This window comes from Gossypium raimondii, chromosome 12 (genome assembly GCF_025698545.1).
Source record: "Gossypium raimondii isolate GPD5lz chromosome 12, ASM2569854v1, whole genome shotgun sequence".
Taxonomy (NCBI): domain Eukaryota; kingdom Viridiplantae; phylum Streptophyta; class Magnoliopsida; order Malvales; family Malvaceae; genus Gossypium; species Gossypium raimondii.
In genome coordinates this window covers 23,692,088-23,719,484 of record NC_068576.1, presented here as the reverse complement: position 1 = coordinate 23,719,484, position 27,397 = coordinate 23,692,088, and the positions used below count along the sequence as shown (strand labels likewise).

General features: G+C 32.5%; 2 protein-coding genes and 1 long non-coding RNA gene across 16 annotated transcripts; all 3 read left to right on the top strand.

The window, feature by feature from the left end:
• The first annotated feature begins 9,796 nt into the window (after positions 1 to 9,796).
• LOC128035330 (uncharacterized) lies at positions 9,797 to 13,942 on the top strand. The gene is made up of 3 exons (XR_008191723.1): positions 9,797 to 9,887; positions 9,970 to 10,331; positions 13,833 to 13,942. It is a non-coding gene; the product is annotated as an uncharacterized LOC128035330 (long non-coding RNA).
• A 1,190-nt stretch (positions 13,943 to 15,132) lies between these two features.
• Positions 15,133 to 19,745, top strand: LOC105763560 (pentatricopeptide repeat-containing protein At5g65560). Its single transcript, XM_052625109.1, has 2 exons — positions 15,133 to 19,261; positions 19,384 to 19,745. The coding sequence occupies exon 1, from the start codon at positions 15,221 to 15,223 to the stop codon at positions 17,978 to 17,980; it is 2,760 nt and encodes a 919-aa protein (XP_052481069.1). The 5' UTR covers positions 15,133 to 15,220; the 3' UTR covers positions 17,981 to 19,261; positions 19,384 to 19,745.
• Positions 19,746 to 22,908: 3,163 nt separating this feature from the next.
• Positions 22,909 to 25,608, top strand: LOC105763559 (protein YELLOW LEAF 1, choloroplastic). 14 transcript variants are annotated; one of them, XR_008191698.1, is made up of 6 exons: positions 22,914 to 23,439; positions 23,729 to 23,896; positions 23,991 to 24,203; positions 24,529 to 24,605; positions 25,086 to 25,158; positions 25,287 to 25,608. XR_008191698.1 is itself a non-coding variant. In XM_052624740.1 (4 exons), the coding sequence occupies exons 3-4, from the start codon at positions 24,053 to 24,055 to the stop codon at positions 25,481 to 25,483; spliced, it is 348 nt and encodes a 115-aa protein (XP_052480700.1). In that variant the 5' UTR covers positions 22,920 to 23,439; positions 23,729 to 23,831; positions 24,000 to 24,052; the 3' UTR covers positions 25,484 to 25,608. The 14 variants fall into 14 exon arrangements, 5 of the variants coding, with proteins under 5 accessions (XP_052480700.1, XP_052480699.1, XP_052480698.1 ...); XR_008191696.1 differs by having other exon boundaries at positions 22,915 to 23,439; positions 25,119 to 25,203; XR_008191693.1 differs by having other exon boundaries at positions 22,917 to 23,439; positions 25,086 to 25,203.
• Positions 25,609 to 27,397: the final 1,789 nt, after the last annotated feature.

The following is a 27,397-nucleotide window of genomic DNA, read 5'->3' as shown; positions in this document are numbered from 1 at the left end:
TGGTTGAATGGTATAGAGGTGTAATAGCATAATGGAAAAAACTAAAATGACTAGAATACCCTTAGCATAAATTTGTTTGGGTAAATTTATTTAAATTTTAATAAGATTATTAATATCAATAATAAATAATTTAATCATATTTAAACATAATTATTATTAAATATATTATAATTAAAATATATAATTTAATAAAATTCTTAATAATCAATATTCTTATATGAATTTACTCAAATCATAATATATGATACTATAAAATATAAATTAACATAATTATTATTAAATATCTTATAATTAAAATATATAATTTAATAAAATTCTTAATAATTAATATTCTTATATGAATTTACTCAAATCATAATATATGATACTATAAAAGATAAATTAACATAATTATTATTAAATATCTTATAATTAAAATATATAATTTAATAAAATTCTTAATAATTAATATTCTTATATGAATTTACTCAAATCATAATATATGATACTATAAAATATAAATTAACATAATTATTATTAAATATATTATAATTAAAATATATAATTTAATAAAATTCTTAATAATTAATATTCTTATATGAATTTACTCAAATCATAATATATGATACTATAAAATATAAATTAACATAATTATTATTAAATATATTATAATTAAAATATATAATTTAATAAAATTCTTAATAATTAATATTCTTATATGAATTTACTCAAATCATAATATATGATACTATAAAATATAAATTAACATAATTATTATTAAATATATTATAATTAAAATATATAATTTAATAAAATTCTTAATAATTAATATTCTTATATGAATTTACTCAAATCATAATATATGATACTATAAAAGATAATTTAACATAATTATTATTAAATATATTTTATTTAAAATATATAATTTAATAAAATTCTTAATAATTAATATTCTTATATGAATTTACTCAAATCATAATATATGATACTATAAAAGATAATTTGAAATAATTATTATTAAATATATTTTATTAAAATATATGATTTAATAAAATTTAAAATAATTATAACTAATAAATTTTCTTATATGAATTTGTATAATTTAAAATAATTATTATTACATATAATTTAATAATAATATATAATTTCATAAAATTCTTGATAATAAATTTTCTTATATGAATTTATACAATTTAAAATAACTAATATTAAATATAATCTAATAATGATATATAATTTCATAAAATTCTTAATAATAAAATGTTCTTATATGAATTTACTAAAATCAAAATATAACTTGAGAATTATATTCTGCATAAACATAATTAACTTATATTAAGAAAAGGTTAGATGAAAATGAAATTCTACATCATAATCCATATGTTATATAGTTTTACAACATCAAAAAGTTTGAACATTGATTTTTAATGGTCAGAAAGAAATCTTCTGACCCATTCCAATCGCGCAACAGAAGGTAAACTAAAGAAAACGATCATTTGAGTTGGATGATCTAGAATTTTACTCAAAGCTCGATACCACTCATCGTCGGTTAAACCTTCAATTTCCCATAAGGTTGAATATAAATTTGAAGCTTTCTCATGCATGATCTGGAATTCTTCTGACTTCTGCTGAACTACCACATCGGAGGCAATACTCGTACTGATTTGATCGCCAACGGCCTTGATGTTTTCGGCCAATAAAGTGGCAGCCTCATCAAATGAAGAATACATATTATCACGAGCATCAGATTTCTTCTTTCTATTGTTTGAAGATGAGGAACCCCCTTGGTCTCTATCTCGTTACGGCTCCGCAGCAGAAACATCCATGTCATCCAAAGAGATGTCAGCTTCACAGTCATAAAATGTGTTTCTTTCTTCATCCATACCTGTAGTAGGTACACCCTCAGCATTTATTTCTTCAAGAACATCAGCAGCTGTTTGAGCATCTTTCTCAGTTGCTCGATCTCTTGCGTATATGGTAGTAAGCTGGTCGTAGTAAGGGAAAGAACGATGTCTGAATTGAGCGACTTCTTTGTGACTCAAAAAAAATGAGGAAATCATATTAGTTATAAGTTTGGTAAAAATAAGATAATAAAGACTTGAAATAATCTTACCTTTAAATAGGAGTCCCAAACCGCATCTTCAGCAACAACGAGCTGCCTATGCTCGTCCCAACCAAAACCGCTATTGTTTTGGCCATTAAGCATGTCATAGACGATTGACCACTCCCTCTTTAGTAACCTAATCCTCGATTCAATATTAGGTTTCGCCTTCAACATTGCATTTGGTAAAACCTTTTGTAGCATTTTTTCCAACTCGTTTAAATAACATGCTTTGAACCCGGTATCAGCATTAAATGTTCCAACATTGTGCAGGTCCACCATGCAGGAAACCAATGCTGCATCTTCTTTTGGAACCCATTTTCTTTTGGTTCCTCGAGAAGCTTGAGAAGAAGCATTTGATTCTGGAACACCTGACATAATTATCTTAAGAACAAAAAGAAACAAATTATATTAATTACTATTTTAATATCATGAATCAAAAGGTGAACACTTTATAAAATTATAATTAAGTTCAATATCATGAATCAAAAGCTCCATACCACAAAAAATTTAAAATTATAACTCATGCTGAATGAGAAGAAATTAGATTATAATTCAACAAGTTTAGTACAATACAAAAATCAATACAAAAGTTTCACAAAAGTTTCATAAACTAATTTTTAGATGCTTGCCATTCATCGAACATTTGGTTCGCTAGTTTCATCCTCCAAGTAGCCCAAGCATCCGATGGATGAATATTTATGATATTCGGTTCATCGTCATCCACCACATTAGTAGGTAATCCTTCTCCCACCTCCGCTTCAATGGGATCAATACTCATATGGGTTCGAATAAAATTATGGAGCAAACAACATACAATAATAATTCTATTGTGCACCCTTATAGGATAGAACGATGGACTCCTAAGTATTCCCTATCTAAGTTTTAATAACCCGAAGCATCTCTCAATAACATTACGTGCTGAGGAATGTTTCATATTAAAAAACTCTTACTGAGAACTTGGCTGATAACCTTGACGCCACTCGTTCAAATGATATCGTTGTCCTCTAAAAGGTGCAAGAAATCCCTCACAATTTGTGTATCCAGCATCAACTAGATAATAACAACCTATAAAATAAATTTTTTTTTAAAATGATTAATTCAGCACAAAAAAGTTTGATCTTAATGAACAATATATCAAAGTCCTCTAACTATCCACTTTACCATGAGGAACTTTTAGTCCATGTCTTCTACTAATGGCATCTCGAAGAACCCGTCCATCGGCAACTGAACCTTCCCAACCAGGAAGAATATAAACAAATTGCATCTCAGGTGTACAAACACCTAGCATATTTGTTGCTATGTCACCTTTTCGTGTTTGATATCTAGGTTTATCAACTGTTCGCACCCTAATTTTGATGTGGGTTCCATCAAGAACGCCTAAGCAATTCTATATCACATGATATAAAACCTTGAGTTAGAATACTAATTTAAATCTAAATCAACTAAATTTTGTACAAGCTATATATAAAACTCAGTCCAATACCTTAAACCATTTCCACCTTGTGTCAGAAGAATCGGCTGTAATTGGCTCCGGCTTTTTAAATAACACATCTTGTAAGCGTATGACAGCATTTAAAACACTATGAAATGCTCTGCTAACAGTTTCCCCGGACCTTCTAAAGTGATGCTTGATAACTCGATTTTTCAGGTGATGGGAGATGATATGTAAAAACATTGCTACTTGCTCATCAACAAGCATGTTTCTTGACGACTTCAATCCCCCTATCGATTCTAACATCTCACATAGTTTAAAAAAGGCAGTCTATTCATCCTAACTTGTTCAATACAAGTCTCGTCACTAGCATATACAAGCCTTTTCACATAATCCCGTTTTGCATAAAAATCTAAGGTATAGGACCTAATCCTTGGTCTATAAGTCTGTAGGCTAAGGCTGACACCCATTCTAAATAAGAACCAAATCGCAATTCTACAGATTTCCAACCATATTGTCAATGCAATACCAATTCTTTTACGCCTCACACTTTGTGCAATTAAAGGCGAGCGAGCCATTATCTTGCAACATATTAAAATTAGAAGACACTATCAAAGAATTGAAGTTGCAATTACACATTATCAAATAAAATAAACAATACAAATTTAGAACACACGAAGCAAAAAGTATCTATTAAATGATATCGTTGCAACTTTAATTTCATTTCTTTATCAATCACCCAAACAATAAAGAAATTATAAAGCATGTATAATTGACCTAAAATTAATTGTTGGTATATGTATGACCTAAAATTAATTGTTGGTTTAATAATGAAATTGAAGTTTTAAAACTTTTATAACATTTTAAATTTAAATTTCATTTCGTATAAATATATTGATTAGTTTATTAAAGCATGTTCAAAGTTTTAACATTGATTAGTTTAATAAAGCATGTTCAAAGTTTTAACATTGATTAGTTTATTTATTTATGATTAGTTTAATTCAGGTTTTCTAATTTTAAAACAAATAAAATAAATAATGAGGATTTGGTTTAATAATAAAATAAAAATGAGGATTTGGTTTAATAAAGAATGATGGATGAGTTTGTGTGGTGAAGCCACCTATGGTTATTTCTCCCATCCAAACCATATTTAAAATTAATTACTTGCTTATTTTAATTGGATATGGAAAATAATTTAGTTCCACCAAATAAAAATAAATAAATTCGATCAAATATTGATTTATGATAAGAGCTTAGGGAGTAATATTTAGTTCCACCAAATAACAGTTTTTTAATATATAAATTCACCATTTGATTCACTAGCAATGCACAAATATGAGGAAATTTATTTGATAACCTTGTATTATCATTTTGTTAATGAATTATCTTTGATTTTAAATTTCCAAGTTGTTGAATTAATTAGGTTTCAAAATGTCAATTCCATTCTTCATGAAATTAAAGGAAGAAGAAAAATGATGGAAAACAATTGGAATGCATGATTTGCGGATTAAAGTTGAAACTTTAATGTGTTTTGACTATTTATATATATATATATATATATATATAGATATAGATATATATTGGCTCTTTGATGAAATTAATTACTTGCTTATTTTAATGGCTAACTTTTTCCTTTGTATTATTATGGTTTATGTTCAAAACATATACTCTTGAAATCATACTCTTATCCCAATCTATATGCCTGTTACAACACGGTTTTAAAATTCTCATTTTATACATTATCACTCAATCACAACTTGGTTGACATTTAATAAAATTAAATTATTATAAACAGAGTGGTCTTGCAAGTAACTTGTTTACAGCATTTGATTTCCATTTTCATATTCTACTGACTAACAAATCAAGAACAAATCAAGTTCCAGTTTCATACTCTACTGACTAACAAATCAAGAACAATTTACAGCAAACAATCAAAACAATTTCCAGAACAAATCAAGAACAATATCAAAACAAATGCAACAATTTCCAGTTTCATCTTCTACTGACTAACAAATCAAGAACAATTTCCAGTTTAATGCATGACAGATCCATGCTTTTTATTTCCTATAAAAATTCCTGATAGCTACCCCTCACCGGTGCCGTCTTTAATATGAAACTTAAGACATTGCAAATCCTTTTCCCTTCTTTTTTTCTTTCTTTTTCCATTTAATTGGCTGCTTGTGTAGCAGATATTAGTCTAAAATCTAAAATTTTGAAACCTTTTCTCTTATGAAAAATTCCATGTATATTTGTTTCTGTCATGCAGTGTAATTAGGTTCACATCATTATCTTTGAAAATTAATGAGTAAACATGTTAGATCCAAACTGTCACTCATGTTTTATGAAATGCCATTTTGTTTAGCTTTCATTTAACAGCAATTTAATTATTTTTTTTTCTCTTCATGAAAGTTCCCTTCTCTTAATCTAGTTAGTGTTGCTTCATAAACAACCTCCCCCCCCAAAAAAAAAATAAGAAAGAAAAATTCATTGCCCAACAACACCTCAGATTTTGTAGCAACACTATAAGATCTTTCAAAAACTATGTTTAAGCTCCAAGTTGGTGGAATCATAGAATACACCTCAGATTTTGCAGCAACAAATGAAATGAGCTGAAAGATAATATTAGTAGTGTTCATTGCCCACGGTAGAATAATTTCATCTACGGTCCCATTGCATAAGATTCAGGTCATTTGGTTGCAAGTAAATATATGCAGGATGAAGATATATTTCATAACATTTCATCAGTAATCAATGCAAGAATATCAACAAACAAAAATATCAATATCATTTCTTAAGCCTAATCCGATAATCGGATTGTCTGTGGAATGCACAAGGTAAAAACGAAATGAACATCAAAATTTGCCCTATTACAGTACAATTCAATATACAAATCCATCCATATTCAGGCAAATAAGGGTATCAAAAATGACGGTATCATCTGTTAAGCCTAATCCGACTATTGTTTTCAAAGGATTGTTGGTCCTATGCTGATGAATAAAGACATACATGCATAATTTTCCCTTAATTACACTACAATTCAATAGCCCCATTCATCCATATTAAAAGCAAGCAACACTATCAACAAACAACAGTTATCATTTCTTAAGCCTAACCAACAACACAAAACACATAATTTCCAACTAATTACACTACAACTGGATATATAAATCCATCTATATAAGCCAAGGCACCTTATCAACAAACAACGGTTATCAATTCTTAAGCCTAATCCGAAAATTGTTTCTCCAGAACGGAATGCTGTCCTATGCAGAAGAGTATACATGAAATGCATAATTAGCCCTTAACTAGAGTAGGATTCAATATACAAATCCCGTCCATATTAAGAAACAACAATAGAAACATGTAATCGGGGAAAATTAAACATTTCAATCGAACATGCAATACAAACAAAATACCTATGGAAAATTAACCTGTAATGAGCAAATCGGATGAAGAAGTCAATGCACTAACAAGGCAGTGATTCGAATCTGCTTACATGCAGAAAAAACAAAAGTCACTAACAAGGCAGCCAATGAAACTCATTACAGAGAGAAAAAGAGAGTTTAGAAACATTAAAGCAGTTTGAAAGCAAAAGAGAGTTAGAAACCTTTACCTTTCAGTTGCAGAAACTTGGAAACCCACCAACTGAAAGCAATCGAAAGAGTGACAGAGAGAAAAGAAAAGAAAAGGTTCACTGGTTGAGAAGGCCAAGCGTAATGTTGTAAAGAAAAAGAGAAGAAATAGAAGACGCAAATCGACAGAAACTGAGAAATAGAGGGAGCAAATCGGTAGAAAAGAAAAGAAAAGAAACAGAGGGAGCAAATCGACAGAAACTGAGCAAATCGGCAGAAGCTAGAAGGAAGGAACAGAAGACGCAAAGGGGAAGCCGATCGGGAGGGTAAAACAGGGAGGGTAAACTGAAGCAGCGCCTAAACTGAGCAAAATGGAAGGATTAGAAATCGGTGGATTTCACCGATTAGGTCAGTAATGTATTAGCCCCGTAATAGCAATACATTGAACCAAACAATGGATTAAAGGGGGATTAAGTGGGCCCACTGATTAGGGGTGTATTGGCTATGCCAATACACCCAACCAAACATAGTGTAAGAGTTTAGGAGTACTTCTTAAAAGTACTTTTTGGATAAAAATATTCTTAAGCAAGCTATTTTTTTAGAGAAAAAGTGATTCTCCAAGTCAAAAAATGGCCCAAAAGCACTTTTTTTGAACCTAAAAACTTTAGCTTCTCCCCAAAAGTGTTTTTTTCTCAAAAACACTTTTGAGAAACATTACTAAACTAAGCCTAACTCCTAGAGCACATGTATTGATACCCGCATAGCTTATTTTCCCTAGATTTAACTTTGTAATCTAATCAATTCACCCCTAATCCATATCCATATTCAAAAAGATGTAAACTCGTATTATGTCATATTTTTCATTATTATATTTTTATTATTGTTTTAGTAGTTTATGCAAAAAAAATTAATTGTAGTTCAAAGTTACTGCATTCTACTAATAAGTGTTGAGTGCAATGATAAAAAAATTACATTTTAAAGAGAAATGTAAATTCAAATTTTAGAGATGTCATTATTAGAAGTAGTCATAAACCTTAAATATAAACACTGAAACAAACATGAAAATACTAAAAAATAATGCATTTTATTTGATTCTTTAATATTTTGTTTCTTTTATTTTTTATTACTTTCGCTTTCTATCATCTTCATTTAAGTTAAATGGGAACTTAATTACGGTATATTTGTTATTAAATCTTTAATCTCTATTTTTTAATGGGGTGAGTGTTAAATTTGTACATAAATTTTGGTCTAATGTGTAATTTAATACATGATTTTTGATTTGGTGTAATTATGCATATGAAATTTGAGTCGATTCTTATGTATATACTGAAACTTGGGTTTTGATTCAAATGAATATATACATTTATTTGCATATTGGATTAATATAATTATTTTGTATACAAAATATTAACATAAAATAGTGTTAATTTGAAAATATTGTCGATTATTTGTGAAAATTAAATCAAACCAAAATTTTATGTATAAAATTACAAAAATCAAAGTTCACGGATGACGTTGCATATTGATTCAAAGTTTATGTATAGTTTTGATATTTACTATTTTTAATTAATAAATAAAATTTGAGATTTTTAAATTTAAAATAAGTAAATTAATAAAATAAATATAAAATTTTAAGAGAAAAAGTGAATATAAAATATCATTTTACCGTTTCATGATTCGTAAAATATAAACCATTGAAGTGTAAAAGAAAATGTTAAAAAAGTTACACTTACTTTTTTTGAAAATAACTACATATTGGGCTTTATTAATAAATTAAAAATACAAAACAAATTTCCTATATAAGACCAGGCCCAATTGTAAGTTTTGGCCCAAGAATGAATAAAAAAGCAATAATAATACTATGGACGTCCAAAGCAGATCCTAATTCACCTAAGGACAACATAAAAGCGAGACGGAAGTTTCGAATCCATTAATCTTCTTGTTGTTTTTGCCCAATCAACAAAATGACTTTTCATCGCCTTGTCACTTTAGCTTCCCTTTCTTCTTCAAGACGCATACACACTCCCGAGGGAACATTAATTTCAACCTTTCCTTATCAGCCCTCATTCAGATTTACCCCATTTCATCTTCTACCTTCCTGATCAATCCGACTCTCCCTCTCTATCCCTTTCTTCTTGATCTTCTGCATATTTAGGGACTCCCCCAACCAGGTACACTGTTACTTTATCCTTCATCGTTTCTTTTGCTACCGTATGCGCAAGACTGTTAATTGCTCTTGGGACATATTCAAATCTGCATTCCTTGAGTTTTGATAGTAGCTTATAAATATCACTAATGTAGGCACATACTTGTGATTTATCTAGGATACTTGACTTGCACTTTTTTATTATCGATAATGAGTCTCCTTCGATAATGATTTTTTCCCATTTTCTTTCTATGTCGATTTTGGTCGCTTTTCGACATGCGAGAGCCTCGACCGCAAAGGCTGATGTCATCTGTTGATAGATCTTCGAGCATGATAAAAGAACCTTGCCTTCATTGTCTCTAGCCACAATCCCCACAGTCGCTTGATTATACTTTCCGTCGTAAGCTGCATCAAAATTGATCTTCACAAACTGGTCAGGTGGCTTCTTCCACTTTCTAATAATTATAGAAGATTGTGACTTGTTTTTGTCGATCTCATTCAACTCTGATATATAGCTATTAACAAATCTGCCTAATGCTTTTCCAAATTTACTCACTTTTTTTGTGCACTCTGTCATTTCTATCTCCCCAAATTACCCATAATGCACAGCAGAATATCCTACATTGTGATGCTGAGTTCTTCGCAAATACCCAGGTTAGCCACTGTACAAACTCCAACTGACTTTCTTGCAAAAAAACTTTGCATGGTAATTCCCTCCATACTGAAATTGAAACAGGGCATTCACGGAAAATATGGTCCATATTCTCTGATCCAACTCCACAGCGTGGACATACTATTATGTTTGTTAGCTTTTTTTGAAGCATATTAACTCGTATAGCTAGGAAATTCCATGATATCTTCCAAATTGTAATTTTGATTTTTGAAGGAAGGTTCAAGAGCCATAATTTTTTGTAAAATTCCTTATAGCCATCTTGTAAAGCGTAAGCTCTAGGATCATCTTCAATACTTTGTAATAGTTTATAGGCACTTCGCACTGTGAATTCGCCCGATGCCTCTGCACTCCAGACCCGAAAATCATCATAAGGTTCTTCTGCCAATGGGATGCCAATAATCTTCTCAGCTACATCCTCCGGAAAGGTAGAAATTATCAACTCTTTCTTCCATGTTTTGTTACTTTGATTAATTAAATCGGTAACTTTAAAATCATTCAAATTTGTATTTAAAGCTGATAACCTGCTCTTTTTGCACATCTGGGATCCAAAAGTCATTGCTAACTGAAATATGCGTTCCCCTTCCCACCTTCCAACACAGACCTTCCTCTAGAGTGCCCTTTGTAGCCCAAATACTTTTCAATGTATACGAAGCATTGTTCCCCAATCGTGAGTCTAAGAAATTAACATTCGAGAAATATTTTGCTTTTAAAACTTGAGCTAATAAGAAATCTGGATTGTTCAAGATTCTCCATCCCTGTTTGGCTAATAGTGAGACATTAAATTTAGCCATATCTCTAAAGCCCAAACCACCTTCTTCTTTTGACCGGCACAAATATTTCCATTGACACCAATGAATTCCTCTTCTTCCGTGGGATTTTTGCCACCAGAATTTAGCAAAAATGCTTTCTATATCTCTGCATAATGACTTTGGTAACAAGAAACAAGACATAGCATAGGTTGGAATAGCCTGTAGTATCGACTTTAGAAATACTTTCTTGCCTCCTTGCGATAACATTCTGGTACTCCATCCTTCAATTCTGGTATGTATTTTCTCTTTGAGATGCTGAAAAGATTTTTTTTCCGTCTGCCAACCACATTCGGGAAACCTAAATATCTTTCCATATTTGTTGAGGTCCTTATCCCCAGAATTACCGAGACTTCTTTCTTTTTTTCTTCTGTAGATTTATTGAAATTTACACATTGGCCAGAACACTTTCCAGACATCTTCAATATTTCTTTTAGCACATTTGCCCTCTGACTAATGCTTCCCCAAACAGAATACAATCATCTGCAAAAAGTAAGTGTGAAATTTCTAGGCCTCTTCTACTTGCTTTTGCACCTCTTAACGATCCTTCCTTCATTACCAATCTCATCAACGATGATAATCCCTCGCTGCACATTAAAAATAGAAAAGGGTTTAGAGGATCTCCCTATCGTAATCCTCTTGTCGACTTAAAGCTTCGTCCACTTCCTCCATTTGTATTGACTACATAGGACGTTGTAGATATACATTTCATAACCAGCTCCACCCATTCCTTCGCAAAACCCATTCTTAACATGACTTCTTTTATATAGCCCCATTCTACCCTATCATAAGCTTTACTCATATCAAGCTTTACTGCCATGTATCCATTTTTTCCCCTGCACTTTTGTCGAAATGTATGCAAAATCTCATACGCAAGAAGCACATTATCTGTAATTAGCTTTCCTAGGACGAACGCACTTTGAGCCACATCAATACATCTTCCAATACCTACTTGTAGTCGATTTGCAATTGTTTTCGCCACCATTTTATAAAAAACTGAGCACAAACTAATGGGTCTGAAATTAGCTAGGCTAGTGGGATTAGGAATTTTTGGAATCAACACGATCTCTGTTTGATTAAAAGGTCCAAAATTTTCCCCATTATTTAGAATTCCCAAACAAAAGTTAGAAATTTCCTTACCTACAATGTGCCAATACTTCTGAAAGAAAATTACTAGAAAACCATCACGTCCTAATGCTTTAATGGGTCCCATTCCTTTCAGAGCCTCATAGACTTCTTCTGTTGTATATTTTGACATCAGAACTCTGTTGATTTCTACCAGAATATTACTTTTAATGCCCGTTAGAAGATAAAAAGGGTCTCCTACTCCATTTGACGTGAATAACTTCTGAAAGTACATAGTAGTAGCTTCATTAATCTCAGTAACTTCGATAACCTCTCCTCCTCCATCAAGTTCTAACTTTGATATGGTATTAATGTTTCTTCGATATGTTGCAAACCTATGAAAGAAAGTTGAATTCCTATCTCCTGCTTTAAGCGAATTTGCCATTGCCCTTTGTTCTCAGTAAATTTCATCTTTATATATTTCCATATTCAGGTGGATTTTGGTATCGATGACTTTTGCCATTGTGTCGTCAGTCCTTTCTTACACCATTAACGTATCAAGTTGCTTTGTAAGCTTTTTCTTCAATCCCTCTCGCCGTTCTTTTATTGATTTTGCCCATATTTTTAAGTCTGCTTGTAGTCTTTCGAGTTTTTCAGCAACTGTACCTATTCTTGACTCCCAAGATTCTTTAACTACTTCCTTAATAGTTTCCTCCATGAGCCACCACGCCTCGAATTTAAATTTTGAATTGCCCTTATAAGAATTTCCACATTTTGTGTTTATAAGAAGTGGGCAATAGTCAGACATTGAGTGTGTTAGGTGTCTGATGTTACCTGTTGAAAATAACTGCCTCCATTTGTCATTTGCCACTCCCCTGTCAAGTCTTTCTTTAGTGTTTGTCTCTGGTAAATTTCCTCTTTCCCAAGTAAACCAAACCCCCAAATATCCCAAGTCTTCTAGTAGGCATTATTCTAAAGCCTCTCGAAAGGCCTCCATTCTACTCTCTTCCCTAGGTTCACCCCCACATTTTTCATAAGAATACATGATCTCATTAAAATCACCACTTACCAACCATGGATGACTTCTATCTTGCCCCAATTTCTTTAGCAGATTCCACGTAGCACTGCTATTATTAACATAGGGCGAACCATAGAACCCCGTGAACCTCCATTCTGCTTCATCATTGTCTTCTTTAACCATAACTTCAATATGATTCCTACTTATTTCAGTATCTCCTTTCCATGCTAAACATAGTCCTCCTCGCGAACCCTCTGTTTCAATATCAATTCCATTAATAAAACTACATCTCCTTCTGACTTTTTCCATGCGTTGCTTATGTAACTTTGTCTCCATTAAGAAGACCATCTGGGGATTGTGCTGTTTTACGAAAAAACACAGCCTCCTTACTGTCCATGGACTTCCCAATCCACGAACATTCCAACTAATGATTTTCATTGCATCTGGTCAGCTTACCTCTTGGTAGCCGCCGATCTCAATAAATTTTGTATTTCAAATTGCTCAGAACAGTCTAACATCACTTCTGAGGAGGCTCTATCACATCTTTCAACATCATTTTTTTAATCTTTTAGTTCCGTCCACCTCAACATCTCCCTTGTCACTCCTTGCAAGATCTCATTCTGAGGACTTCTTCTTTCCCATACTATTCTCAGCCTTTGTTTGTATCACCGTGGCCATTGGTTTTATTCTTTTCCAGCTCGTTTTCTTTTCATGGTTTACGTTTTTACACTCTTGTACCTTGTTGCCATTTGCCTTCTTAGCCTCTTCTAACCCAAATATGCTTCCCTGCTCATTTATCATTTCTTTCCCTCCCATCAATTCCATATACTCCTGTACTTCCCGAATCTCGTTATTCTCTTTTTCTATTATTTTAGAATTTTCTGTCAACACTACTTTGCCTCCTGTGTAAGAGCTTTGAACCCCCACCTTCTTCGTCATAGCATTAAGTTTCATACTTTCTTTTCCAACTAATTTTGATTATGCTTTTAAAGCCAACGAATAAGGTGGATCAATACTAATTTTTCTTTTTCTTGCAGGTATTATTTGAGTGCAATTTGTTATCCCGTGCCCCATTCTTCCACATCCAAAACAAAATGTCGGTAGATTCTCGTACTTAAAAGGAACCCACGTTTTATTAACATTAATACTAGAGACAAAAATACCTCGGTGTAGTGGTTTCCGAACATCCAAATTAATTCTGAGTCGACAGCAAGCATCGTTAATTTCAGATCTGATAACCCCCAAACGTAACACCAATTGCATGCAGGGGATCTTTCTTATCAAATTCTGGTAAATACTAATCAATTTTTATCCAGAACGGTGAAGAATTTAGACTAATTTGATCTCTTTCCACCTCCTGAACTAACCTATTGAATAAAATAATACTTTTACGGAAAAGCCAAGGTCTTCCCTCCATAATCGACTCCAGATCTTCGTCCAAATCAAACACTATCAAAAATAGATTTTGCCCCACCCGCTGGATCTCAAACTTTTTCCTTGTCTTCCATATACTTTTCATTTGTGCCCTAAAACTTTCTGGGTTGTAAAGCTTTTATGTCCAAACTGTGCATATCAGTGTTGGTTTAGAATTTGGTACCACCACCGGCCCCTTGACTAATAATTGGATGAGTTCTTCTGCTAGGAGAGAGATCTCATCCCTCCCCTCTCTATCCTCACCACCGCTTTCCTCCATCCCAAGCCGTAGTAGTAACTGTTTTCTCTAGGACTCTATGTAAAGCACTCTTGGGAGCAGAGAGAGATTTTTAGTTTCGTGGGATGGTTCATTTTTTTTAATTAACCTTAAAAGTTACACTTACTTTCAAATTAAAAATTGTGAAAAAGGAAATTTTAGTTTGTCTAAAAATTGAGATCTGCTTCAAACATAAACTGAAAATTTTGAGAATCAAACCTTTAGAAATGTCTATTTCTAACCATTTTTAGAATCAGACTGGATCGGTTGGTTGGATTGAGGATCAGTTAAAGTATCGATCTGAATAAGACATTAAATCAATTAACCCACAAACCAATTGAAAGATGCAAACTCGTTTTATATCATGTTTTTTTATTATTATACTTAATTGTTTTATTGTATTTTATGCAAAAAAAATATTATAATTTAAATTTATTGCATTTTATGAAATATTGAGTACAGTGATAGGACACATTATATTCTTAATGAGAGAACGCATGTTTAAACTTTAAAAACGACATTATTATAAGGGGCATCCTAGACCTAAAGCATAAAACAAACATGAAAAATATTAAAATGAAATTAACGATTCTTTATTAGGGAAGCCCAAATTACGCAGCCCAAAACCCAAAGCACGCCTGGGAAACGTTTAACTCAGTGCATCCTACCTAATCAATCAATCCTCCATTACCTAAACTCCAGCCGCTTCCGTGATTCTTCTTATCAATCATTTCCATGAATGGATCCTCCATCATCGCCACCATCAGAACCTCCACGATGAGAACGCCGGCGGCTATTATGAAACATGTTGAGTCCTTCCATTTCCGCTGCTTCCTCCTCACCAAACCCTTCTCGTCATTCCCTTCATCTCTTCCCATAGACCCTGAGCCACCCGATCACGATCTCCCTTTGCTCCTTCACTCCATTCTCTCCAAACCCAATTGGCAAAAGCACCCTTCCCTCCCTAAACTCCTCCCTTCCATTTCCCCTTCCCATGTCCATTCCCTCTTCTCCCTCAACCCTTATCTTCTCCCCCAAACTGCTCTCGATTTCTCCTATTGGATCTCCCAGAAACCCACTTTCAAACACTCTGTTTATTCCTATTCCGCCCTTTTGAACATCCTTGTTGCTTACAAGTTCTTCGGCCCTGCTGACAAAATACGCCTCGCCATGATCAAATCCTCCGCTTCCATCCACGAATCCCGGTTCGTTTTTGAATTACTAATGGAAATGAATAAGAATGAGCAACTTCATTCCTGTTTTAAGCTTTCCCTTAGATCCTACAATTTTTTGTTGATGTCGTTATCGAAATTCTTGATGATTGATGAAATGAAATCCGTTTATAGTGAGATGTTGAACAATAGGGTTTCACCCAATATTTTTACTTGGAATACTATGGTTAATGGTTATTGTAAGATTGGGAATGTGGTTGAGGCTCAACGCTATGTCACTAAAATCGTCCAAGCGGGATTAAATCCCGATACCTTTACTTATACTTCGTTAATATTGGGGCATTGTAGGAATAAGGATGTAGATAGCGCATTTAGGATTTTTAGAATGATGCCAAGTAAGGGTTGTCGAAGAAATGAGGTTTCGTATACGAATCTTATTCACGGTCTATGTGAGGCTGAACGGGTTGATGAGGCTATTAAGTTGTTTGAGGCGATGGGGGAGGATTTTTGTTATCCTACGGTTCGTACATACACTGTGATTATTTTTGGATTGTGTGAAACTGGGAGGAAGTCAGAAGGAATAAAATTGTTCAAGGAAATGTCACAGAAAGGGTGTGAGCCGAATGCTCATACTTATACAGTAATCATTGATAGCTTATGTAAAGACAATAAGGTTGATGAGGCAAGGGAAATGGTAGGTAGGATGTTAGGGAAAGGGCTGGTTCCAAGTGTGGTCACCTACAATGCTTTGATTGATGGATACTGCAAACATGGAGCAATGGAGGCTGCATTGGAAGTTTTGGGTACGATGGAGTCTAATAATTGTTTTCCCAATGAGCGAACCTATAATGAATTGATAGCTGGGTTTTGTAAGAAGAATGTTCACAAGGCAATGGCATTTCTTGATAAGATGCTTGAACTTAAGCTGGTACCTAATGTGGTCACATATAATTCATTAATTCATGGGCAATGTAAAATGGGGCAGTTGGATAATGCCTTTAGGCTGCTTGAGATGATGAAGGAGAATGGTTTGGTTCCTGACCAATGGACTTACAGTGTTCTTATTGACTCCCTTTGTAAAGTTGATAGGATAGAAGAAGCGCGTAATCTCTTTGACTCTCTCAAGGAGAAAAGCTTAAAAGCAAATGAAGTTATATATACTGCTTTGATTGATGGATACTGCAAGGTTGGGAAAATTGGAGATGCTAATTATTTGCTTGATAGAATGATTAATCAGGGCTGCTTGCCAAACTCATGCACTTACAATGCCATTATAGATGGGTTGTGCAACATGAAAAATATGAAGGAAGCATTGTCGACGGTGAAAAAGATGGCAGGGATGGGTGTGAAGCCTACGGTAGATACCTATACAATTTTCATCAAATGGATGCTTAAAGAAGGTGACTTCGATCATGCGCATGGGAATCTTGATCAACTAATTTCCTCAGGATGTCAACCTGATGTATTAACCTATACTGCTTTTATTCGTGCATATTGTGGTTCAGGGAGACTAAAAGAAGCAGAGGATATGATGATTAGGATGAAGGAAGAAGGAGTTTTTCCTGATTCTTTGACATACACATTACTTCTAGATGCATATGGATGCCTGGGATTGATGCATTCTGCATTTGATGTTCTCAAATGTATGTTTGATGCTGGCTGTGAGCCTTCTCATCATACATACTCTATTTTATTCAAGTATCTGTTGAAGGACCGAGGGACAAAGGATGACAGCTCTGCAGTGAATTTGGTTTCAAATGGCATGTTGTTTGATCATGCTGATGTCTGGAAGTCAATGGAATTTGACACTGCTTTGGAATTGTTTGAGAAAATGCGTCAGCATGGTTGTGTACCCAATGCTAACACTTATGGCAAGCTTATTATAGGACTTTGCAAAGTTGGCCGCTTTGTCGTAGTACAGAAGTTATTTGATCATATGAGAGATCAAGGAATATCTCCTGGTGAAGATGGCTACAACTCTCTTCTTAATTGTTTCTGTGAGTTGGGAATGTATGATGATGCTATGATAGTGGTGGACCTAATGATCAAATCTAGCCAGTTACCCTATCTGGACTCCTACAGGCAACTGATTTGTGGACTATATGATCAAGGGGATAAGGAGAAGGTTGATACACTTTTCGCCAACTTGCTTCGTTGTGGTTATAGTAGTGATGAAGTAGCTTGGAAGATTCTTATTGATGGTTTACTGAAAAAGGGGCTTGCTGATAGATGCAGTGAACTCTTAAGCATCATGGAAAAAATGGGCTGCCAGCTCCACCCTAATACATATTCATTGTTAATTGAAGGAATTGATGGAGCGTAGATTCTTTGTATTTTATCTTTTGAGATTCTTGCATTTTTGTTACTGAAGGGGGCCATTGCATTGCTCTTCCTCCTATATGGGTGCTAGTGATGTACAGATTGAAAACTGCATTCCTTTCTACATGCAGTCTCAATACATAAAACCTGGGGAACTTGTTTAAATTGAAGCATTTCTACGAGGCTGGAACTGAGGGAGCAGTTTTTCAGTGTGAAGCTCACACATCCCTGAATTCCTGGTCACGGTAGTGGTAATGGCCCCTCATCATGCAAACCGCTCTAGCTGGCAATCTAGAGGCAAGTACACAGTTTCTTTTGTCCTATTTGTTCAAATAATAGTATTACATCCCTGAATTCCTGGTCAAGGTAGTGGTAATGGCCCCTCATCATGCAAACCACTCTAGCTGGCAATCTAGAGGCAAGTACACAGTTTCTTTTGTCCTATTTGTTAAAATAATAGTATTTTTGAGCTCTCTATTAATCTTGTTCTTTGTAGTTCTATCCTAAACAGCATAAATGAAGTACTAAATTGTATCCTGTATAAGTCAGGCAGGCACATCAGAAATTGTGCTTAAATTAATTCACCATTATTAAGTTGCAAAGTTCTTTTCCAAATATTTTCACATGATTTACCTTGGATGGTTTTTGTTGAGCAAGATACTATCAAGGCATTTTAGTAATTGAAAAAAACTGCTTTTGACATAAAAATTATATTTACCGATGGCCTATGGTTTACGGATTTAGAAGGATTTGTAACCATCCAGTAAACGTCTAAAGGAAAATGTGCAGAAAATGGTTCATATGATTGATAGAGTTCCTTTTGTTGCCTGATTATCTTGTTTTCCTGTTTAGTTCTGACATGTTCTTGACCTTGAAATTGAAGGCTTTTCTGCTAATCCTCAGTAACTTGGCTTTTGTATCATCTCCTTATTTGCAGGAATTTTACCCTTTTTGGCGCTCTTTTCACTTTTCTTATCGTACATAACTTGAATGGAATCTGTTTACAGTTGATTTGGTTAGCAAAGTTTGGGAAGAATGACCATATATTTTACAATTCAACTTCCATTTTTGTATGCCTTTTCTATAGTTATTGAAAGTTGTGGGTATTAGGAAATGTTCAATCACTTAAATCGCTCATCCTTTGGTTCGAATGTGAAGTGTAGAATATAATCTTTGTTATCTTTGGTCACAGAACAATGCATTTAAGGGTATGAAAGAAGCAAGCATTTTACTCAGAAAAATGGGTAAGTCCTCCACAAGACAAGAGGATAATTATGCTCAACAGGTAAGTAGATAAATCTTCAATGGTGTTTTGTTTTTGCTTTTTATTTTATTTTATTTTTTTTTCACTCATTTTTGTATGTATTACATGAGGATAATTGTGTGCTTTTAATTTCCATGGTGCAGAAAGCATTGCCTGCTCACAAGAGCTGGGAAAAAGCCTACTGCAGTGAAATCAGTTCCAAAGACACCAAACTGAAACAAAGGTGGCACCACCACTGGTACTCACTGATAATACCTCGATTTCAATTATATCCCAAAAGCTCCCTCCTTGATTTTGATATCTAGATTAGAGGTTTCTAACTGCCGAACTCTAACATAATAAAAAAAGAAGATTATGTACGGTGATAATGCCATTGAAGGTGAAGCACGTAGAGCATGAAAATCTATGGGGAGTGTTTAAGGTTGATCGTAGTGTTTGGAACAATTAGTCCAATTTTGTTTTTGGGAAATGATATGATAATCATTGGTTTTGAAAGGTTTGAGAATGAGGGACCTTTGCAAAACATCATGCCAAATCCTGCCGGCCTCGTTACATTGAAAATGGTTTTTATAATTTATAAAATTTTAAATTAGTAATGGTAAAATTATATTTTTTTCTCCAAAAAATGATAAAAATTTAATTTAATCTTTTAAGAATTATGAAGATATAGACTATTAAAAAATAAAAATATTTTTATGTAAAATACGCAATTTAATTTTGACTTCCTCAAAATTATTTTGGCTGTCACTACCATATTCTTTACTAAATATGATTTTCTCGTGTCTTTGGTTTTTTTGTTTTGAGGTCTTATTGTGACAAATCATTCCTCTCTTTTGAATATTTATGATAATAATACATGTTGGTCATGTCTTATTTTTATTATTTATGTAAACACGATTCCAGTATGTTGTGCTATTGTAGCACTTATTATTAATATTATTTTCTGTTTTTTTGAAGGATTTTCATTATTATTAAACATATCATATTTTTGTTTCATATTCAAAATTATTATTAGATTTTTCACGGGTTGTGTTTCTTTGTAGTTCACCCATTTTATTTATTTGTAGATCAGTATTCGAGTATGATCAAGACTTTGAGGTCAAATTGGGGAGACCTTCGGTTGCCAAATAATTTAAAAGTTAAATAACTAACTTTATTACTTTTATCAATTGATTATTTAACTACACTTACTATTATTTAAGTTGCTAACTAATTGGTGTTATCCTAACCAGGTCATCAACTCGATTAGAAAAATTTCGGAAATATCCATTCGTAATTAGAATAAGTTATATTATTCAAGATACTTTAGTCGTTTTATTTAAAAAATCAATAAAATGTACATATTACATATAGTGGGATATGAAATCGAACCAATTGTATTAGTAAAATTTTTAATTTACCACTCAATTAAAACTTTATTTTGATTTTTTAATTTTATTATGTGTAGTTTATTATTTCCATCGATTGTATATATTAATAATGAATTTGATTTAATTGGTATCATAAGTTAATTCGATATTAATCCATAAAATTAAAATAAGTTATTATTACAGAGTATTTTTTATTTTAAAATGAATAAAATATGCATATGGTGAGATTTAAACTTGAACCAATTGTATTAATAAAACTTTTAATTTACCATTCAATTAAAACTTTATTTTAATATTTTTATACATTTTAATTTTATTATGTACATTTTATTTCTTTCATCAATTGTATATGTTAATAATATATTTAAGAGTTGATATCACAAGTTAACTTGACCCCAACTCATAAACAATTTATCCCTTTGTTCAAACAAGACTAACATTGCCTCCTGTTGTCTTTCCACAATAAAACACATAATGGTTTAGAAGTTGTTAATAGAATTATTATGTCTGCCATGACTCTTGAACTTATCATGGAAAATCAAATCTCGTCTTTACAATTCGAGATTCATAAGTATCGAAAGGGCAATTTTTGCATTATGGGGTTCTCGAATTCAGGCCATGAAGATGGGGCAGTGTTCTTGTTGGATTGGATGATGGAAAACAAGCAATTAAAAAGCATGTGTATAATGATTCAATATTTAGTGGTATTGAAAAATACGGTTTTAGAATTTTTATAAATTAAGTTCGTAAATATAAAATAAGAATATTTCAGAGTTAATATGAAAATATAATAAAGTTTGATTGGGTAATTTAACCGAGAAAATAGTTAATTAAAAGCTCAAGAGCTAAATCGTAAAAGTTTAATCGTTATAGAATTTTAATTAAAAAAATGCTTAAGGACTTAGATAGCAATTATTCAAAGGATTAAAATGGTCATTAAACCATTGTTCTTGTAAAGTTAGCGGACTATGAGGATGATGATGATGATTATTTAAATTAAGCTAATTAAAATTAAAGAATAAAAATAAGTTTAACTAAATTAAAAACATGATTAATTAAAATTAACTTAATCTTAATCATAGTATATATATTAAATTAAGTGGGAAAAAATGAGAACATCATCATCTTCCCCATTTTACACCATCCACCGTTGTTAAAAAGGAAAGAAACCTGCAAACTCTATTAAGCTTTCGGTCATCAATTCAAGTAAGTTCCTAAGCTGCTTTTTTTTTTTTTGGATTTTTATGGAAATTGAGTCATGGGAGTTTGATTAGTTTACCCGTGTATCAATTTGTTCAATTGTTAAGTTTTTAGCAAGTTTCCATTATAGAAAAATTGATTAATTATGCTTGAATTCGATGGTTAATAAGCTTAGATCATGATAAGGACTAAATTGTAAAGCTAATTAAACTTGTTAGATAACTTTGACACATTAGGGACTAAATTGAATACATTGGAAACTTGCCATGAAATTGTGTTATGAATAGAAAGTATAGGGTCACTAACGAAATAATATGAAATCAGATTTTGATCTGATGTTAAATATCGATAAATATGCATATCCCAAGTATAGAGCCTAAGTTGAATAAAATATAAAATATGAGTGGTGATTTGTTGTAAATTGATACGTTAAATTAGGCTCTCCAATATACTCGAGGAGTTTATTCTCAAGCAATTTAAGTATCTTTTATATGTTTTTGTTGATTTTTAGCTTTAATCATTAATAAAATGTTTTTACTTAGTTTTGCCCCTTTTGAGACCCAAATTGGCTAAACGGTGCCATGAGAAATCTAACGATGTGATTGAGTTGGTGTAAGGAGACAATAATGGTCCAACCTCATCATTCAAAGTGGGTGTTGTGACACTAATGCTATGGAACTCCTTTCACCTTGAGGAGGAAAAACTTCAACACAAAATCAACATGGAGTTTATTGTAGTAGGAGTTACGATACCGAGGGTAAGATGTCGCGACACCGAGCCAAAGTCGTGACATCGTGCCTCCAAGGTCGTGATACCTTTAAATGTGTTGAAGTGAAGAAATTGAGGCCAACTCCAACAATATTGCGACATCAAGACTTCAAGATCCACGAGTTCAGTATTGTTTAGGGTGTCACTACACCGCTATCTGACGAGGAGAAAATAGCTGCAGGGGGTAGACTTTTGTCCAACACCATCCCCAATAAAAACATAGCTTTTAAGGGCATTCTTGTCATCTTTTTTGGATTGTAATCAGATGTTAAATATTACTTTTGGTTGAAAACTAAAAGAGCCAACTTTGTCTTTAAATTTCTTTCATCTTTACAGCATGTTTGGTTGGGTGTATTGGCTATAATCGGTGGGCCCCACTTATTACGCCTCTAATCCGTTGTTTGGTTCAATGTATTATTATTACGGAGCTAAACCATTACTGACCTAATCGGTGAAATCATCGATTTCTAATCCGTCCCTTTTGCTCAGTTTAGGTACTGCTTCACTTTACCCTCCCTGTTTTACCCTCTGCCTCTTCTGTTCCCCTTTGCCTCTTCTGTTTCGCCCGATTTGCTCCCTCCGTTTCTTTTCTTTTCTTTTTTGCCGATTTGCTCCCTTTGTTTCTCACAGTTTCTGCCGATTTGCTCCCTCTGTTTCTTATAGTTCTCCACACGCCCACATCTCTACAAAAATAACAACCTTCAAAGTCGGCAGGATTTTAAGGCATTTTTATTTGAGCCCTGTTCTTCTCCTTTTTCCCAGACGTGGGGTTTCCATTTCCCAGTTCTTCTCGTCCCTTTCTTAAAGTCGGCATCTTCCTTTGCTTTCTCCAGTTTTCTCTTACCCAGCACCTTCTTCAAGGTTCCAAGTTCTTTTTGTTTCTCCTTTAGTTTCTGTTGTATTGAATTCCATGGATGTTATTTTAATTTGGATTTAATTATGCCTATTGAGGTTGTTTTTGCTCTTGAGAATCATAAAAAATAATTGGGTCATTTTTATTTTAGTTTCTTTTGTGTTCTTTTAGCCTCTATAGGGTTGTTAATTATTAATCCCTACATGTTCATTTGTTTTTCAGTTTCTTTTGATGGGGTTTCATTGTTTTAAACGTTGAAATTTTATCTAATAATGCAATCTTTCGTATATTTTTCAGGGTTTTGAGAGAGGCTGGGGTCGGATGTTTAAAATCTATATCTGATATGTACAACGAATTATTTTATTTTGCTGTTCTTTTGGGCTTGATAATGGCTTTAAAGGTCACCAGCTTTTAGCAGTTCTGCTCATTTACCTTCCGGCAATTGACATGACTTGAGTGGCAAATGTTATGCTTTTACCTTTTATAACATTGAATTGTATGCTTGTTGAATCATATTGAAATGCTAGATACTTAACTGACTGAACTTGTTTGAATGTAGGAACTACAGTTCCATCAAACATCGCTACTGCAATTCTTGCTGCTCCCAATTTGTCGAATCCCATGGCTACAGTTGTTGGTGCTGCTTCAAACCCATTGTCCAATCCCATAGTTTCAATGGTAGACGGTGTATCCTCCAAGGCATTTGATGAAGTACTGAAAGCAACACCACCTGCTTTGTCAGCATTTTTGGCTGGCTTGCCTTCTATCGAGGGTAATCTTTCAAACTCCTACTGCAGTTGTGCATGCTGCAATATCTAATGCTGATGGATATTAACCTATAATCTGTAGTTGAATTTGAATTATGATCCAAAATGCAACATATCAATGATGAAATACGGCGATGCATCTGCTTGAATTTCTCTGTCTAGTTGGCCTTTTAAGTCCCTTCTGATCTGGTATCCTTGGAAAATTATTTGTTTTGCACTCTTGGCATTTTAATATCGTATTAGAATAACTAGTTTATAACTTTGGAGTAATGATTCATTGTAATTTTACCCATTTTTATATATTTCTTTAATTTTTTAATTCATCACAAGGTTCATGCCATGGGGGCAAAGCTAGAATCAAAAAATGAAAAAAGAACCTCATTGAGGAAGAAAATTCAGAGAATAAGGTAAGAAAACCAAAAAATATTGCAACTGAGAGAATATACAGAGCTATGTTTCTCCGACTCTTCATTTTGCTTGAAGTATCCCTTTTTTATACCCCTGTCAGAGTCTTCATTTTTCTTAAAGTATCTGGTTTCAACACCCATGCCCGACGATGAAAGAACCTCTTTGAGAAAGTTATACAATAGATTTTTTTGGAAAATATTTGAAGTGAAAATTTTCATCATAGTTTCTGTCAAGAATACATTAAATGGTATATGTACATGTCCACACACAAAACCATGTTACTTGGGTTCGGGGAAAGTGTCGAATAAGGATATGGGTATGGGATGTGATCCTTGTTTGATACCCATGTGGATGCATGTTTGGCCATCGGTATGGGATATGATCCTTAAAGGATTCTTCAAATATACAGAAAAACTTAGAGAAAACCGAATATTTCCATATCTGACACATATTCGTATCTTGATATCCTTATTTTTCAGGGTTTGTTCTTATTTGAATAGCCTTTGTTGTAGCTATTTGCAAAATCCTGGTGATGAACACCTAAGCCTTCAGGTGACAGAGATAGATCCCTGGCCCTAAAGAACTCCCTTACCTATGGTGGGATATATCATATATCCAATTGGCTTGAACACCATATAATTTTAAAGAAAGCGTAGCTAACATCATGTATTGAAATGCAGCAAAGGATAAGTCACCGCAGCTAGATGATGGTGATTCAGGATTTCCTCCCCGTGACGATGATGGTGGTGGAGGTGACGAGGGAGGTGGTGGGGGCAACTGGTCAGGTGAATTCTTCCTTTTCGGATTCCTCGCGTTTCTAGGCTTCCTAAAGGATAAAGAAAGCGAAGAAGATTACCGGGACAGCCGAAGAAGATGATGAGAGATTCTCTACATATTGATAACATTTTTAAAACCTATATTGCATGTTGTTCTTCATGTTATATACTTTTGAGAACCCATTGCATATCGTTCTTCATGATATATTTCTATTTTTGGAACCAATTGCATATTTGAACTATTTGTAGACTTAATTCAAACATGCAAATATATTTAGTTAAAAAAGGACTAAATTAAATATCATCTATACTTATTATAAAGTCTATATTTCTATTCTCGTGACATCAACTCAATCAAGTATAGATATAGATAAACAAAAGATGCGAATGTAATTCTTAAGTTATATTTTGATTTTAGTAAATTCATAAGAACATTTTATTATTAAATTATATTAATATTAATTATTTTAAATTATATAAATTCATATAAGAAAATTTATTATCAAGAATTTTATGAAATTATATATCATTATTAAATTATATTTAATAATAATTATTTTAAATTATATAAATTCATATAAGAAAATTTATTATCATGAATTTTATGAAATTATATATTATTATTAAATTATATTTAATAATAATTATTTTAAATTATACAAATTCATATAAGAAAATTTATTAGTTATAATTATTTTAAATTTTATTAAATCATATATTTTAATTAAAATATATTTAATATTAATTATTTCAAATTATATTTTATAGTATCATATATTATGATTTTAGTAAATTCATATAAAAATTTTGATTATTAAGAATTTTATTAAATTATATATTTTAATTATAATATATTTAATAATAATTATGTTTAAATATGATTAAATTATTTATTACTGATATTAATAATCTTATTAAAATTTAAATAACAATAACAATAATCATTTACCCAAACAAATTTATGCTAAGGGTATTCTAGTCATTTTAGTTTTTTCCATTATGCTATTACACCTCTATTCCATTCAACCAAACACAAGAATACTATTACGCCTCTATTCCATTCAACCAAACAATTGATTTGCTATTACGCCTCTATTCCATTACGCATCTATTCCATTACGCCTCTATTCCAATACAGCGAACCAAACGTGGCCTTAAGCTTAGTAGTTACTTCTTCATCTTTTAGGGCTTAGTTCTTAGCTTTTTCTAGTTTTAAACGGTTTAGTTGGTAGTTTAGTTAGTTTTTACTGTAGCTTTTGTATTAATTGCATTTTGATACTCAAAACTCTCTTTATATTTTCAATTTCATCCAATGATTTTAATATAACTCAGTTCTATTTTCTTTTCAAAGTGTAAAAATCTGAACTTTGTTGGTATTGTTGTTGCCATCATTTTCTTCAAGCAATTGCCAAGGAATCTTTAAGTTTTCTTTAACCCTATTCTTGTGTTTATTTGAATGTATGATTTGAATATGTGTTAGGTTGTTGTTTGTATGAAAATGATTTTAGGTAACTAATTCTATAGTGGTTGGATGATGGAAATGTTGCTTGGTTAGTTTTTGGCACAGGGACTAAATTGTAAAAATTAGACTAAATCGAATAAAATTTAAAACTTAGAATTGACACCTCTAGGTGAATATTTAGACAGGTGAGACTGAGAGGAGATCCTATTGAGCACCAATTTGTTTGTCCCAAGTTATTTTGGTGAGCTCGATAGATAAATCAGACTAAATCGTCTAATTTGGTAAAATGGTGATTGAGAGGTAAAACTGAGTCAATTAGAAATTTAAGCCTTTTAGATCCCTAATCCAAAGACTAATTAGCAACATGGATGTCAACCAATTGACTTGGTGTATTGGATTTTTAATTGTTTAATTTTGACTGCTTCACAATTTGGTCCTTCTTAGTGTTAGGTAGTTGATCTGTCATAATTTGATATGTCAAATTAGGCTTCCCCATTATATATAAGGAGCTTGTTTTTGAGTATTTTTTGTGTCTTTTTTTTTAGTTTTTAGG

Excerpts from the sequence above, each read along its gene's own strand:
- LOC105763560 (XM_052625109.1), top strand. The coding sequence starts at position 15,221 with ATGAATGGATCCTCCATCATCGCCACCATCAGAACCTCCACGATGAGA.
- LOC105763559 (XM_052624740.1), top strand. The coding sequence starts at position 24,053 with ATGGCTACAGTTGTTGGTGCTGCTTCAAACCCATTGTCCAATCCCATA. Across the intron at positions 24,204-25,286 it reads TGGCTTGCCTTCTATCGAGG|CAAAGGATAAGTCACCGCAG; the intron begins GTAATCTTTCAA and ends ATTGAAATGCAG.